Source organism: Staurois parvus, unplaced genomic scaffold (genome assembly GCF_062004578.1).
Source record: "Staurois parvus isolate SC_StPar_1 unplaced genomic scaffold, SC_StPar_1.0 ptg000009l, whole genome shotgun sequence".
NCBI classification, from domain to species: domain Eukaryota; kingdom Metazoa; phylum Chordata; class Amphibia; order Anura; family Ranidae; genus Staurois; species Staurois parvus.
The window spans coordinates 12,210,529-12,227,776 of record NW_028317805.1 but is presented as its reverse complement, the minus strand read 5'-3'; the positions used below and the strand labels follow the sequence as shown (position 1 = coordinate 12,227,776).

The following is a 17,248-nucleotide window of genomic DNA, read 5'->3' as shown; positions in this document are numbered from 1 at the left end:
CAGATGGTCATCATGCTGGAGGGGGAGAAGCCTCCGGGCTTCTAATGCAGCCTTTTTATGGTTCCCAAGCAAACTGAGACATCTGGACTTCAAGGGTTTCAATAAATTCTTGCAGGTGCCGAAAATCACAATGGTTTCCACCCAGTCTTCGCTTCATTAGAGGGACTTCTTGACGACAGTGGATTTCAAGGATACCTACCTGCACTTTCCAGTTTTCCAATCTTGACAATGGTTTATGCGGTTCACAGTAGAAGTCTACCACTACAAGTGTGTGGTGTTGCCCGTCAGTTTTTCTGCGGCTCCCAGATTGTTTAACAATGTGTTTGCTCCAGTTCTGGGATTGTTGAGGACCAGAGGTATTCCCATTGTGGGGTACCTGGATTACACACTTCTTGAGGGACAATTGGCTCAGACCTTGAGATAAAATATGTATCAAATGGTGCAGATCCTGGAAAGGTTAGGTTGGGTGGTTGAACCTTCTGGTTAGGTTCACACTCATGCGGTGCTGTACATAGCATGTGATTCGCACCGGAACCGCACCGCATTTCTATGCCAATCACAGGCGAATTGTGTGCAGTGCAATTTGAGCCATACATTATGTATGGCTCAAATCGCACCGTATGCGCACCAAAAAGGCGCAAGACCCTTTTTTTGGGTCCGAACTACAATCGGATCACATGGGTATTCACACCAATGCGATCCGAGTCTGCACATTGTACTGCGTTTTGTGGACCGATTCCAGGGTGTTGTTGACTTAACATACACACCCGCAGCGGTTCGCATGAATGGGGTGCGATTCTGATGCGGTGTGGAATTCGCACAGAAAACGCTGCGATTTCCGGACCGCATCAGTGTGAACCCAGGCTTAGAATTCAGCATTAGTCCCAAACACAGCACATATGAAATGCTGCTTTAGCAGGAGAAATGCCTGTCCCTTCTCTCCCAAGTGGAGTCTCTGATGTCACTGGAAAGTGTTTTTTTATTATATGCTGTCTATTCTGTTTGGCTTGTGAGTGTAATTCGTTGTCTGTCACCTCTCAATAAAGGGTAGATAATGCACTAGGCATTTGTGCCTTCTCTGTTTATTTTTTATGCAGTACTGGATTCCCCAATATGAAGAAGGCAGTACTGCTTGTTCCTTCCAGCTGAGGTTGCACAGTGGTGTTTACAGATATGGTACATATGACAGACATCCCCATGATTTCCAAGCGCTGAAGTGTCAAATTAACATTTCCTTTGTCAATATCTTGTCAGTACGAGACAAATGACAGGATTCCTTGTATCTGCCAATGCATTTGCCTGCTAAGACCAGGTTAGCTCTGGAATGGTGGATTTCCATGCAGATGCCAGGAAAAATATTTTCCTTCCAATAGCTTGGAAGGTTTTGACAGTGAATGCTAGCGTGTGGAGATGGGGGGATGTTCTGTAAAAGCTCTTGGTTCAAGGAATGTGGTTGTCAGAGGAGCAGAGGTTGCTGATCACATCCTGGAACTTCAGCTGATTTGGCTGGCTCTTCTACATTGGTCGGTCTACCTTAGGGGGTCTCCTCATCAGGGTGCAGCCAAACAATGCCATGGTGGTGGCATACTTCAGCCATCAAAGAAGGACAAGAAGTCACACTGCTGAAGAAGAAACCTATCTGATCTTGTCCTGGGCAGAACTTCACGTATTGACCTTCTCTGCTGTGCACATTGCCGGTGTGGAAAATTAGCAGGCAGTGTTTTCTCAGCTATCAACAGTTGAATCTGGGTGACTCTGCCCTTCACGCGGAGGTGTTCACAGCAATTTGTCTGTGATGGGGGATGCTTTATGTGGATCTCTTGTTGCCTAGGTTCAACAAGTTGCACTGGGTGTTTCCCAGACCAGGGTTCCTCAGGTGTTTGCGGTGGATGTCCTGGTGACTCCTTGGGATTAGTTCTCTATGATCTATGCCTTTCCTCCACTGCAGCTTCTGGAGGGTATTCTGGTGACTCTGATCGCACCTGCTTGGCCAAGAAGAACATAGTATGCAGACATCTCAAATCTCTTAGAGGACAAGCCATGAGCTCTTCCAGATTGGCCAGACTTGTTGCAGGGTTCGATGTTTCGTCCTGTTTTATGATCACTGGCTGTGATGGCATTGCTGTTGAAGTCCACATCCTGCAGGGTCAGGGGTGTTTCTGCTCTGAGAAGGGTTGGGATTACAGAGTCTGAAAGTAGATTTCCAAGGCTTGTTGTAAGGCTTGCAAGTTCTGACAGTATGTTGAGGGGTGCATTTTGGCTTTTTTCCCAGTCTGAAACAAAACCTGAGATCTGCAAGCTGGAGGCATTTGCACAGCAGAGACCTATCTTGTCTAAATACTCCATGAATTGTTCTGCCTGTGTGGGTCCTCTTTCTCTGTGGGACCTTAATTTGGTGGTGTCTGTTTTACAGATTTCTTTGTTTCAACTTGAGTAATTCCATTGATGCTTCTTACGCACAAGGTGGTGTTTTGTGGTTGCCATTACTTCAGCTTGTAAAGTCTCTGAGCTTCATGCTTAGGTTTTCCCCTATTCTGTTTTGGGTTTTTGGATTGACTTTGTTCTGATGTTGCCCACTAGTCCTGTTCAGTGCTTTGGGACATCCCAAGTAGTAATGAACCTGAAGATGCCCTGTAGCCTCTGATGTAAGAAAAAAATGAGTATTGTGGGTGTACCCGTAAAACCCTTTTCTAGGAGTACACTACAGGACATGGGGATCCCTCTCTTTGTATTTGTTCCTCATTTCTTGCTTCAAAACTGAGGCTTAGCGGAACTAGGAGGGGGTTATGCCTTTTTTTTTTTTTTTTTTGCTAGTATCCATTCACCTGAGGGTAGCAGCATAAGCAATTATCAATATGAAGAGTCATATAGTCAAAGAAAAAAGATTTTATACAAATAAGCTAAAAATCCAAATTTTTTGACTATTGGTGCCATTTCACAACAAAAGCTTGCAGTGAGTATTTGCTGAAAACATACTGTAAGTAACTTCCTTTTAATGAGGACATCATTTTGTTTTCTTAGGAAACCACATGTGCTGAGCAAGTAAAAGAACTGATTCTGAGCCAATGCGAGAAAAGCTGCGATCAGAGCACGGTCGAACAGTTAGATAAAGTTTTAAATGACAACAGCAAACCTGTAGGCCTTCTCCTCAGCGAGAGATTCATTAATGTTCCGGCACAGATTGCTCTGCCCATGCACCAGCAGCTCCAGTAAGTCTAATTTCCAGCTTTTTTTTCTCTCCTTTTCCTTCAGTCACCATCAAAGATGTTATTTAAATGTAAATGTGTTGAAGTGCAAAGACTAAAAACTGTAACAATGTGACAATGAATTTGATATGATTAGTAGAGCCAGGATATGTTCTGTCTTTGTTTTCCTATGAAAAGTAGAACTGTAATTGTTTCTCATATGTTTGGAGCACAAAAACCACAGTGCTTCTCGTTAAGATTCATTTATAATCTGTACAGCTTTCAAATTGGGAAAATGCTGTTTTAATGAATTTTGTACTGCAACTGTTTCTGCTTCGCTGTCAAAAGTAAAAAATTATTGTGTACAATTCAGAAAGCTTCCGCACCGTGTAAAACTGGCTGTACGCTGATCATCGGACAGGCTAGGTAATCTTAGATCCCATTTGCTGATGTGCATGGGGGAACACACTTTGCTGTTCAGTACTTGTTTGTCATCAAACGGATAGGATGGTAAGATTTAAAGCCCATCTCTGGACAAAATCTAAAGTACCCCCATCTCTCCATGTTCCCACCAGACAAAGCTCTACAAAGCATTTTTTGCTTACTTGAGCCTGCCATTATATCATCACGGTGGCTCTTCTTCCATGTTGCAGTGTTTATTCTTGGCTAGCACACCCAATAGCTTAGCCTTGCCCATGGAAATATTATCCATCCCCAGTGCATGGGTCCAGCTATAGATGGAGATAATCTGTGATGTGGCACAAAGTCAGGGCCCCATGGCATACTGTGAATCAGGCCTGCAGCATACAACACAAATACATAGGAGGCAAAAGAGCTGGACTAACAAACCACAGAGCAAGGCTGTGGCTCTTCCCCATTTATCCCGTTTGGTCACGATAGCCACGGAGCATCACTAACCATGCCATCAAAATGCAGATCTCTTGTGATGCATGTAAATGTGTTTTGTTAAAGTATATGTGAACCCTTACCTTGTAAAACAATCCATTCGGTTTAAAATAGAAATCAAAGACAAAACATGTTTGTATGTTTGATATATACAGTATATCTCTACACATCATACTTTTTATTTTCTTAAATCTTTGTTCTCAGCTCCGTTAAGGTGCTTGGAGAGGTGGAGAAGCAGTAGTACACTGATCGTCCCAGTGAATGGCTGTGCAAGAAAGGAGGGGGGTTCGGTCTTGATTATTGGAGGATAGGCAGACTGGCCTCCCAGCACTGTCAGAAAACTGATCATGCTGGGAAGGATGTGCTCCCATGCATAGCTTGGTCAGTTTGAAATAGAGTAGGGGAACTGACAGGATTACCATGTATTTCACACAAAGGAAGAAATGCAAAGAGGACGAGATGCTTTGTAACACAAGTACATGGTACAATAGACACATATTAGGAATATGAAATGTTGGGGTAACACATTCTTTAACCCTTAGATACTTGTCAATGGACCCTTTACAGAGGGCCTCAACTTTTGCCCAATTTGTACCTAAGCCCCACTCATCGCCATCCAAGGGAGGAGCTCCTAGTGGTAACCTTGGCTCGTTCATTGATTGGTGGTGGTAATTGGACTTAGTTCTGATGTGGGCGGTGCTAGCCTAATTTGAGAGTCTGCATTGGTTATTGTAGCACTCAGTATAAATTTGTGGTGGTTGGGAGACCCGCCCATGTTTTTACTGCTTACAAGAACAATGGAATAGATATTTCTGACCTGACTGGCAGGACTGGAGAACATGTTTTGGTTCCTATTTAGACACCATTCTATCCCTTAGAGATAAAATCATCCAGCTAAGGTATTTACCCAAAGTACTTTATCTTTGCCTGACTATTTAAAATGGATAAAAAAAATTCTACTCCATCTGTCACAGGTTCCAGGTGACAAATGGTGTCTACGTATGCTTTGGGGATGCTCTAAAGTGAGACCTTTTTTGGTTGCAAGTTACTGAATTTATTATCCCCAAGATATGTAATCCAAAGTGGTGTCTTTTTGATATCTTTGGAAAAATGAGATTTGATCACACTCAAACAAAAAAACATATAGGAGACATACTAATTGTACGCCTGCCAAAGCCATACATATTCTTGGAAAGGTTTAGTGAGTAAGCTGCTTCCTTTTTTATAAAATGATTTATAAGGCTTGAGGATGTATGTGTGTGTGTGTGTATATGTGTGTGTGTACGTATATAGATTTTTTTTTTTCTTTAGAAAGTATGGGGTGAGTGGGTGGCGCAGCAAAACTAGTCATAATAATAATCCTCGCGCTGCATGTTAGTGGTCCGGAGATATAATGTAGAACCTGCAACGACAACTCTGGAGTTAGAATTTTCAAGGTCTCTAAACAATTACGGTCATAGTTATCTAGCAGCAAAGAAGACCAGTTTGCATAAATTAATTTACCTTGACCCTCCTCATTATTCATAGAACGTTTCACCTATGTATTCCACATGGAATGTGTGAAGGCCTCTTTACATAAGGATACTCTGGTTCAAACATTTTTTTGATATCTGGGAATCGTTTATTCTATAGTAAGTAAGTGCAGCACTTAACTAATTTAAAATAGTGCATATAGAAATAAATCACATAAGTCTAACAACTCCTTCAGTGGTAAGTAGATCTATGATAGCACCACGTGTCCTCCACCAGAAATCACTCTGAGGCTTACCAGAGTGTAAGTGACTCTTGAGAGAAGTCTTCACCCAGCTCAGCAGCTTATAAGATGGTCTCCCCCCTGATTGGTCTCCCACCACAGCACACTCAGGGTCCTGGAATCAACCCAAGCATAAATAATGTAAAAAATCCCAAATAACACTTCCCATAGTGTTAATCTAGCAGGTGGATTTATTAATATTGGTTTAAAACACTTGCAAACGGGCGCATAAAATCGGCATGAAAGACTACACAACCCAGGATCCTGGGTTGCACATATACAGTTGTGTTCAAAATAATAGCAGTGTGTTGAAAAAAGTGAATAAAGCTCAAAATCCTTCTAATAGCTTTTATTTCCATACACACAAATGCATTGGGAACACTACACATTCTATTCCAAATCAAAAAAAGGAGAAAAATATCTCAAATTTGTGTTGTTCCTCTAAAAGAATTGAAGAAAAGTGAATATTAGACTGTTCAAAAAAATAGCAGTGTTTGTATTCTTCTTTACAAACTCAAACATTCACTATATAAACTGAAAAATGTTTGAAGATTTTGCTTTCCTTTGAATCACTTAATGAATATTTGGTTGTAGTCGCACTGTTTCTGAGAACTGCTGTACATCTGTGTTGCATGGAGTCAACCAACTTCTGGCACCTGTGATCAGGTATTCCAGCCCAGGATGATTGGACTACATTTCACAGTTCTTCTCTATTTCTTGGTTTTGCCTCAGAAACTGCATTTATGATGTCACCCCACAAGTTTTCTATTGGATTAAGATCTGGGGATTGGGCTGGCCACTCCATAACATCAATCTTGTTGGTCTGGAACCAAGATGTTGCACGTTTACTGGTGTATAAATGTAACAAGAAACAGTGCAGCGCTCAAAAAATAAAGACAAAAAGTCTATGCGATATCCATGGTGTTGTCTGGATTAGATGAATACACTTCCGAAGTATATACTGCTTCGAAATAATAGCAATGCGCACTCACCAGAAACGCATGGATTATGCGTATGTAGGAATAATCATCCCAGATGTCAGATCCATCGAAGACCAAATGGTGGGCGTCCTTCTCACGGTGGGTCATCAAAGACTCCAAATCAGATCCAGAGGTCCCCTTAAGGCTAGTCAGGTAATCCACACTGATAGTATTGATCCCTCTTCTGGCTGGCATAGGCACCCTCTCTGTGGGAGTAATGGCTCCACAAAGGAGCCCCAAGAAACAGGTGCCAGAGATAGTGTAGTATGTTCTTAGGTGATTTATTTGTCAAAAACAGCATTAGGGCAGTATGCACATCACAACATATATTAGGAAGTGAAAAACAGCATTACTGACCCCAATAAAGATGGCCGCCGGGCCTCCTCGTGGCTCCGGCGGTAGGAAATGACGTCACGCTCTGCACAGCTCCTCCTTAGGCCTTTCGTGCTACAGGCACATCATCAGAGGGGAGGCTGTACAGAGGCGTGACCGACGTCAATGCAATATATAGAGGAAGATGGCGCATGCGCGATTAACCGCGGCCATCTTCCCGTAGAGTCCGCAGTGCACATGCGCGCAAAAGGAAGCGCCATTTTGCCGTGGATCCGCGATATTGTAAGTCATATAAAAAGGGGTAGGAGATTCCTCCGCTTTCCCATCCTAGTAGCTGCAGGCTATTCAGCCACAGACCCCAGGGAGTCAATGGAGCGGTATACTCCTGTCTAATAAAGTGACAGTGCTCCGTAAATAAAGATCTTTAAATATGACTGTGAAGTACCTATTTATATATCAAGGGCGTTCTTAATGGCCCCACTGTGAGTGGTATATACCTACACTCTACATTCTAGAGCATAAAAAATATTTATTATTAGAATAATTTTCCTCATTACTCTATTCTCATATTCAAAATAGGTAAATGAAAATAAACATAAAAATGGAGTGAACTAAAAACATTAAAAATTATCTCAGAATATTAAAACACTTATTAAAATTCAAATTAAAAACCATATTTAAAATTCCCCTAAGTGTTTTAATATTCTGAGATAATTTTTAATGTTTTTAGTTCACTCCATTTTTATGTTTATTTTCATTTACCTATTTTGAATATGAGAATAGAGTAATGAGGAAAATTATTCTAATAATAAATATTTTTTATGCTCTAGAATGTAGATTTTTATGTATATGACTATATCAGATGTATTTAATTCTAGATTTTTTCCTCTTTTTATCATAATGTTTTATTTGTATTTTTATTTTAATATGAATTGGGGATTTTGTTGACTATATATTTGTTTTATGTAATGCTGAGCATCCACCTTGCCGTGGTCCGTCAGTTTTATTTGAGAGCGCTCACTACAAATTGTTTTATTATACGTTTACTGGTGTGTTTGGGGTCGTTGTCTTGTTGGAACACCCATTTCAAGGGCAATTCCTCTTCAGCATAAGGCAACATGACCTCTTCAAGTATTCTGATGTATTCAAACTGATCTATGATCCCTGGTATGCGATAAATAGGCCCAACACCGTAGTATGAGAAACATCCCCATATCATGATGCTTGCACCACCATGCTTCACTGTCTTCACAGTGTACTGTGGCTTGAATTCAGTGTTTGGGGGTCGTCTGACAAACTGTCTCCGGCCACTAGACCCAAAAAGAACAATCTTACTTTCATCAGTCCACAAAATGTTGCGCCATTTCTCTTTAGGCCAGTCAATGTGCTCTTTGGCAAATTGTAACCTCTTCAGCACGTCTTTTTTCCAACAGTGGGACTTTGCGGGGGCTTCTTGCAGATAGCTTGGCTTCACATAGGAGTCTTCTAATTGTAACAGTACTCACAGGTAACTTTACACCTTCTTTGATCTTCCTGGAGCTGATTGTTGGCTGAGTCCGCGCCATTTTGGCTATTCTTCTATCCATTCGAATGGTAGTTTTTCGCTTTCTTCTACGTCTTTCAGGTTTTGATTGCCATTTTAAAGCATTTGCGATCATTTTAGCTGAGCAGCCTATCATTTTCTGCACTTCTTTAAATGGTTTCCCCTCTCCAATCAACCTTTTTAATCAAGGTACGCTGTTCTTCTGAACAATGTCTGGAACGACCCATTTTCCTCAGAATTTCATAGAGAAATGCACTGTAACCAGCATGTACAACATTTGCTGCCTTCCTTCCTTAAATAAGGGCAATAATTGCCACCTGTTTTTCAAAGAATTAATGACCTCACTAATAGAACTTCACACTGCTATTATTTTGAACATGCCCCTTTCAATTAGTGATTCAATTACACAGAATCAGCAGCATGCATGTCATGACTGTTGGGTCTGTTGGATTTCTATTACTCTACTACACCTGCTAGTAAATTATTTGCCATGTAGAAATATCATTTCTACCAAAAACAGTGATTGATCCGGTTAGTGATGTCTGACTGCTATTATTTTGAACACAACTGTACGTGGTGACGTCATGGCTTCTGGGTTTTACCAACGCGTTTTGTCAGTTGGCTTTAATGTGCTAGTATGCACAGTGGATTAGCACATTATGGCAGAATTACCTGCCATACAATCCCCTCCAGCGCTGTGCTGTCAGTGCTCCATCTTTAGCTGCTTGATTGGCCAGGTTGCAATGATGTCACTTCCGTGCATGGGAGTCACATCTTCATAGCAGATGAGGTGCTGTAAATGTACACCGAGCTTCGCATGCACACAACATTGACCGTCAAAGAGAAGCATTTATGAGAGAAGAGACCAATAGGGTTTCTTCTGTCATAATAATCCTCATGTCTTATGCTTCAACTTAATTTTCATCTCACCGACAGAGGCCTCACATTGTGTGGTCTTAGTCCTAGTCTGATGTGGAAGTTTCTGTAAAGTTTTGATTTCCCTGTCACTTCCCATCCCTGTGACAATGGATATCTATAGAGGGTTGAATCTCCCCAGTATATTTTAGCCCTGATGAAGGGGGGATGTTGCAAAATGAAACCTTTTAGAGGACTGTACAAACTAGTGTGGTAGTCCCATCTTCTCAACACTTTAACAAATGCTTCTGAGGGTCCAGCAGGACACCACCATCTCCAGGACCGCACAGCACCTATATTACATCATAACCTATCACCATAAAGTTCAGCGCGCCTATACCACAAAAAGCAATAGAAAACTGAAAGTGATTTTATCCCTTTCACACTAAAAACTAAATAGAAAAGTTTTGGTTAGAAATGGACTTTAAGGGAGAAAATCTGCATTAAGAACACACGTAGGCCACGTTTTTTTCAAATGTGTTCAGGCGCGTTTTGATGTGTTCAGGCACATTTGGCGTGTGGGAGTCTGTTAATTTTATTGCCCGGAATTTTAATTTATTCTGGCCATTGAAATGAATAAAAACTCAAGCGCTAAATGCAGCTAGCACTAGTGTGTCTACATACGTTTTAGGTATGTTTGGCTTTTCTTTTTTTTTTTTTTGCCCAAAAGCTCCTCTTCTGAATTTGATTCTTCTGCGTTCAGGAGAGGAGCTTTGACTGATTCTAAAGGCTGCAGCTCCTAAACTCTTCTAAAAGCCTATGGACACTTAGAATTTTATTGAGGGGAGTTCAGGGGCTTAGGCAAAAAATGCCAAAACGCCCCAAAAACATTAGTTTAGGAGCAGCAGTGTGCATGAACTCTAAAGATGAAATCCAAGCAGTGTAAGTTCCTAATTCTGAATTGTATCAGCCTCTTGCAGTCTCTGTACAGCAAAGCTTAGACTGGCCAAAGAAGAAGCAGCACAAGGAGCCAATCAGCTGTTCTGCAGTGCTCATATGCTAACAAGGAACATGCTAATGGCAGGAGAGAGCAGAGAGATGAGCTGATCAGTCTGCTGCTTCTCCTTTCACTGTCCAGTCACGGGCTGGGAAGGGGGACGGGACAAGACCTGTAAGTGTTGCTCAACTGCAGCAAAGAAAAAGAGATCTTTTGCACTGCTAGTCGGTGCGGCATGGTGTGGCAAAGCTATGTAAATCGCTGGACTGGTTGAACAGCAATATAAATTCTAACACGTGTATTTCATCTGTTTATTCAGCTGTTTGGCTGGTGTTCAGCTTTAAGCTTTTAAACAAAAACCTTAAAAATGTGATACTTCATATAAAGCTGAACAAACCCTTCACCTGCCCTCTCCAATTATATGATGATACCAAAGTGATAACAGTATAAGATTACGAAAAAAAAGTCTTCATGAATGCATTTTCCATCAGATGATGCATGGTGCCTGGGCTTTCCTTGTTAACCTGCCATGAACTATGAATCCCATTATTAATTCCGGCACAGAGTGGCGTTTGGGTCTGGCGGCTGTAAATTGTTAATTGCGGAGTAGTGGGTGTCGCGCAGGAGAAGGGTCACCCCTAGATATGGAGAAATTACTGGGTTTCGCACTGACACGACTGCAGTAAATCTAGTTAAGATTGCAGCACAAATGAAGTAGGGAGCCTCCGGGTCAGACTAGCAGTAATGGCTGTAAATGGCTTTGTACAATATAAGCAGATCACGGTATAAAATGAGCCGCCTCCAGGCCTGTAATTTAATAGTAAACTGTCAGCGATATGTTGTATTTCTGTTTACACAGCACACTTCTGTTCTAACGAACGCTCATTTGCATAACGTTTATTGTTATTGCCAAATTTTGGGGGGAATTTATTCTCCCACATTGTGGAGCAATGATTCACTCATTCGGCTCTTTTATATTACATTTCAGGATGGAGGTAGAACTTATGACCTAATTAGAGCTTGGTCATCTGCAAAGGGTTGCCGGAGACCATGGCTGCTATGAGAATGGTTCAGTATTTAAAGCTGAACTCCGTGCAGATATAAAAGGCACACAAGAATACTCTATATACTCTTCCTAAAGCGGAACTAAACTGCTAAATGAGTTGGTTCCCCACCCCTCTTCTGCACCACCATCTTTAAAAGTACGTGTGCATGTGGTACTAGGTGTAATTCTAGACTCCCATTTGTCCTTTCACCCCCAAATCCAATCGCTGTCCAAATCTTGTAGACTTCACCTCCAACATCTCCAAGATACGCCCGTTAAGTGATAGCTTATTCACTCCCTTGTTATATCTCACCTTGACTATTGTAACTCCCTCCTCATTGGCCTACCTCATCGCAGGCTATCCCCTCTTCAGTCTATAATGAATGCTGCTGCCAGACTCATCCACCTTACTAACCGTTCTGTATCTGCCACCCCTCTCTGCCAATCCCTCCACTATCTTCCCATTGCCCAACGGATACAATTCAAAACACTAACAATAATGTATAAAGCCATTTATAACTCTGCCCCAAATTACATCTCCAATCTTGTCTCCACATATCACCCAAACCATACTCTCCGCTCCTCGCAAGACCTCCTACTCTCTAGCTCCCTTGTCTCCTCCTCCCATGCTTGTCTCCAGGACTTTTCCAGAGCTTCCCCCATCCTCTGGAACTCTCTATCCCAATTTATCAGACGATTGCCCACTCTGCTCACTTCTAGGCGATCTCTGAACACCTATCTCTTCAGGGAAGCCTATCCTGCCTTCAGCTAATACTGGAATCTTCTACTCTTTCAACCACTCCATCCCCCACAGTTACTACCTTTTTTGTACCACTAGCCCCTCCCTCTTAGATTGTAAGCTCCAATGAGCAGGGCCCTCAAATCCCTCTTGTATTGAAGCTGTATTGTATTCCATTATATTGTAAAGCGCTGAGCAAACTGTTGGCGTTATATAAATCCTGTATAATAATATATGTCGTGCTGGTGTCTTCTAGGTATCTAGTACCTGGCCGAGACTGCTGGTACATATGTGCATGGCGGGGGGGATTTCTGCATGTGCACACATCGCTGCCAGCTTCTCACAGATTGACACTATAAGGCCCGGCAGAGTTTGTACGCATGTGCACAAATCTACCATGCATGCGCAGCGCAGTGGCCACTTAGTAACACACTGCTTCCTGGTATAGCTGTGATGTAGCTATCCCAGGAGACAGCAGGGCCCAGCCTAGGTCAGAAACCCAGATGTGCTGTTTGCAGCATGAAAATGAATAAAACAAATAGAAATAACAAATTAAAAAAATAGAATAAAAATGATTAGCTTTTCTAGAAGAGGGAGGGGTACGTGTTGCTTAACTGCAGCAGAGAAAATTCAGGTCTTCTGCCCAACAATCCAGATCAATCCACAACAGGTGCAGGCTCTGGCTCGCCACCACACACGATGCAATAGGAAGAAGGGTCAGCCGCACTCCGGAGGATAGATGAATATAGTGTGTATTTATTGATCCATAGGACACACAGAACACCAGGACATGAATACAGGACTTGTTAACGCGTTTCACACGATCTTGTGCTAAATCATCTTATGTAAATGGCTCTGTACCTGTCATCTGCCTGCTCAGCAGGGATCATCAGACAGATCCCCCACTGAGCAGGCAGATCTGCTTGAGAGTTCACCCCATTTAAAAAAAGGGGCCTTAGACTTAAAGACATACTAAACTCTGTTTTTTTTAAAAAAAAAAAAATCTATTCAGGTATGTATTCTTAGCTCAAAATGTACCTTCTGTTGCATTCTGCTTCCTTTTAAGTTTTTCTTTTTTGGCTGCTGTAATCAGACGTCCTGTTAGGCGGTGCTTAGAAAATGTTTTCTCTGTGGTCCCACTGTATGTAGGGACGTAGCACTCTCTCTTGCTCACTCCTGAGTCAGACTATGGGATTTGTAGTGTGCATAGGGCAGTATGATTGCAACGTGTACTGCTCATTCCAGACAGAAAGAAGTGAGTGGGGAAAAAAGAGAAGTTCGGGAGTTCACTGGGAACCATACAAGGAGGCAGAAAAACACAGTAAAAATGATTCAATGAAAAACAGATTACAGGACCATTAAGTAGTGGATATATATAGATTATTTTTGAAGGCTATTGTTTAGTGTCACTTTAACTGTTCCCACTTGCACTTCCAAACAGAAAGGAGCTTGCAGATGCCCAGCGAACCAATAAGCCATGCGGCAAATGCTATTACTATCTCATTATCAGCAAAACTTTCATGGAACCAGAGAAGAAATCCATTGGAGGTGGAGGATCTCAAGGCAAGCAGGAGATGATGTTTGCAAATGCAGAAGAGGAGTTCTTTTATGAGGTAAGTTCTGGTTTGGCTCCATCCACTTTAGGATGCACTCATACGCAGATTTTCATTTTGCTAAGAACTTAAGTTGTTCTTTGATTTTCTGCAACTCCCTATTGGTTACCAAATATTGGGCAACTTCATTGTCTAGTGGGGGGTTGTAAGAGATTCGTCCATCTGCATTGTACAGGCTGAACACAATGTGCATGGTCCGCTTCAGTCCAACAGGTGATAGATCCAATTCTATCTCCTCAACGGGTATCTAAACCCAAGAACAAAAATGTAATTTATTGCAGCTTACTGGTCCTTGGATGGGGTGAGTACATCAGTTTTCTTTTTTATTCTAAGAACATTTTTAGCAAGAACAGGAAATTATCTGTTGACCTGGCCAGAAATGTCATGTCCTTCTCACTGTGAGTAGACCTGACATCAAACAATGTTCTCTTCCTTCCAGCTACCGTCTGTAAACAATGAATTCCCCTAACCCCCCCCACGAAAGGAGGCCATGTTTGCTGTCCAACCAATAAAGGATCAGGCTTTTTCTGGCACTTTTTTGTTCACATGTATCAATAAGTTTGGGGTTTTTTTTTTTTGCTAGAAAATTACATAGAACCCTCAAACATGATTTTTTTTAAAGCAGAGGCCCTAGAGAATATTTTATTTATTTCTATTTATTTCAAGTACTTGTATAGTGCCGTCAATTTACACAGCGCTTTACATATATATATATATATTGTACATTCACATCAGTCCCTAACCCTCAAGGGGTGTACAATCTAAGGTCCCTAACTCACATTCATATATACACATATTAGGGCCAATTTAGACAGGAGCCAATTCACCTACTAGTATGTTTTTGGAGTGGTAGGAGGAAACCGGAGTACCCGGAGAAAACCCACACAGACACAGGGAGAACATGCAAACACCAGGCAGGTGGTGCTGTGGTTGGGATTCGAACCAGCTTTAGTACTGCCAGGCGGAAGTGCTAACCATCTAGCCACTGTGCTGCCCCAAAAAAATAGTGGGTTTTGCAACCACTGCGCACATAAAAATTTTTTGGGGAAAAATACTTTTTTTGAATTCTAATTTGAAAATACAATACTTAACCCATTTTTTTTGTAAAATATAAAAGATGTTATGCAGAATATAGATAACAAACATGTCATGCTTTTGCAATGGCGACTAACGACATAAATTTACTATCCATAACTGACGCTTTAAAAGCCTTTACAGGTTACCACTTGGAGGTCTGCTGCTAGAATTACTGCCCATGATCTGACGTTCATGGCGATAGCTCACATGTAAGACAATTGCTGTTTGCGTGTGTGCGGTCGCCTTTGGGTATGAGTGCGAGTGGATGGGGGCACTTAAATTTTTAATTTTTTTTGTAAACATCCCTTGTGACAGCAATAGGAATGTGACCGGTAGTCTTTGTGGAGGGATCTGGGGTCTAGAAGACTGCAGTTAAACGCGTTTCAAAACACCAAGGTTGGTGTTTTCGAATTGGTATTTTCAAATGCCTTTTGAGTTTTTAAAAATGGCGCCGTAATGACAGGTCATCGCTTCCAGCTTACCATAGCAGATAGCTGATTCCGGCTTCGTTTGACTCTCCAACCAGCTGGCAGAAGCTCCTGTTGGTCACTCGGGTCTCCCAGGGTGATGGAAATCTTGAGCAAGCTGTGGGAGGGGGGTCCCCTCCTGCTTCTTGTAATAGCGATTCGCTCCGATTACTATTACAGGAGAGCTGATCGATGGCTCTTAAAATCATACTGAGATGATGCCTGAAGCTGCAGGCGTCATCCCAGTACAACCATTCGAAGACTGGTGATGTACCAGGTACATGACTGGTCTGCAAGTTGCTAGCCTGTATGACAACTATGGCTCCCTGCATGGATACAATGGACGAGTGAGAGACCTTTATTTAGAGAATTGATAACCAAGTGAAAATAAAGGAAAACAAAGCCTGAAAAAGAAAACAAATGCAACCACCACATCTAAGGACTGGGTAAGCTGGATTACATTACACTTTTATTTTTGGGTTTAGATATCCTTTAAACATTTTAAAGGGCCACTACACTCGGCTTATGTGAAAACGATTGTTACCACAACGGTGAATGTAAAATTGTTTCAGGAAATAAAAGATTTCCAACTAATATTGAAGAAATGTTTATTTTGGGTAGATTGCTGGCCTGTCATTTATTTATTTTTTTGCTCACCAATGTAAAATGTGATCATTTGGCTATAGTAAACCCATGTTTAATAGTCGTCCACAGATAAATTTCTTGCTGTCTTGCTGTTAAACTACATTTTAATGTGGTCATAAAATATGTTTTACAGCAGAATCTAGGTGTAAAATGAGCCTCATATCTAATCCACGCTCAATTACATTTAATTAAAATATGTATTTGAATGATCTGTGCTTTCCCTAGATGTGGAGGCGAGGGACTAAGATACATGTGGAGCTCGGGGATAGCTGCGTGTCTCAATAATGAGGTTACTAGTAGGAGATAATGTTAAACAGTTGGAGATTTCCCCTAAATCTGATGTGGGCCATTGTGCAGCCACTTTGCTGCTGGGAAGTGAAAAATACAGCCAGGGATGCGTCCAGGCCTAAACTCTTCGGGTCTCATTTTTCAACAAATGATAGGAAAAAATGAGAATTAGCACAGTCAGCTGTCAGGAGTAACTAGGCCGCCATCTTGTTTTTTGCAACCAGAGTTATCCATACCTGAATATAATAGGCCTATTTTCCCAAATCCATGTAGATAAATAAGAGTACCACCCCACAGCAGTTAGAGTCCGATAGTATTTTCCTTCATCGCAAGTATGTCATTAGCTGCAGAGAATGGCGCTTAACATACTTTGTTGAAAATAGGAGTGTGTTCCTTCCTTATACATTTTAGGCCCTGATGAAGGGGGTACAGCTTGGCCCCCTTAATGGGTTGGATTGCTGTTTTGGATACTTGTCATAGAATAAACTGGACTCTTTAGTGTGGCGCTCTTATTTTCTGCTTTTCTTAGACATCGTGGAAATATTCCAAGAAGGTTGGCCCATCTCAAGTCAGCTGGCCCATCTCAAGTCAGCTGGCCCATCTCAAGTCAGCTGGCCCATCTCAAGTCAGCTGGCCCATCTCAAGTCAGCTGGCCCATCTCAAGTCAGCTGGCCCATCTCAAGTCAGCTGGCCCATCTCAAGTCAGCTGGCCCATCTCAAGTCAGCTGGCCCATCTCAAGTCAGCTGGCCCATCTCAAGTCAGCTGGCCCATCTCAAGTCAGCTGGCCCTCAGGCACATTGCACGCCAACAAAAGCCTGCTT

General features: G+C 41.9%; 1 protein-coding gene across 1 annotated transcript in view; it reads left to right on the top strand.

Annotated features, from left to right (window-relative positions):
* Positions 1-17,248, top strand: part of BCCIP (BRCA2 and CDKN1A interacting protein) — a 45,214-nt gene that overhangs the window by 25,460 nt on the left and 2,506 nt on the right. Inside the window, exons 5-6 of the mRNA XM_089669636.1 lie at positions 3,022-3,209; positions 13,778-13,949. Of these exons, the coding sequence (XP_089525762.1) occupies positions 3,022-3,209; positions 13,778-13,949 (360 nt within the window). The remainder of the gene's footprint in view (positions 1-3,021; positions 3,210-13,777; positions 13,950-17,248) is intronic.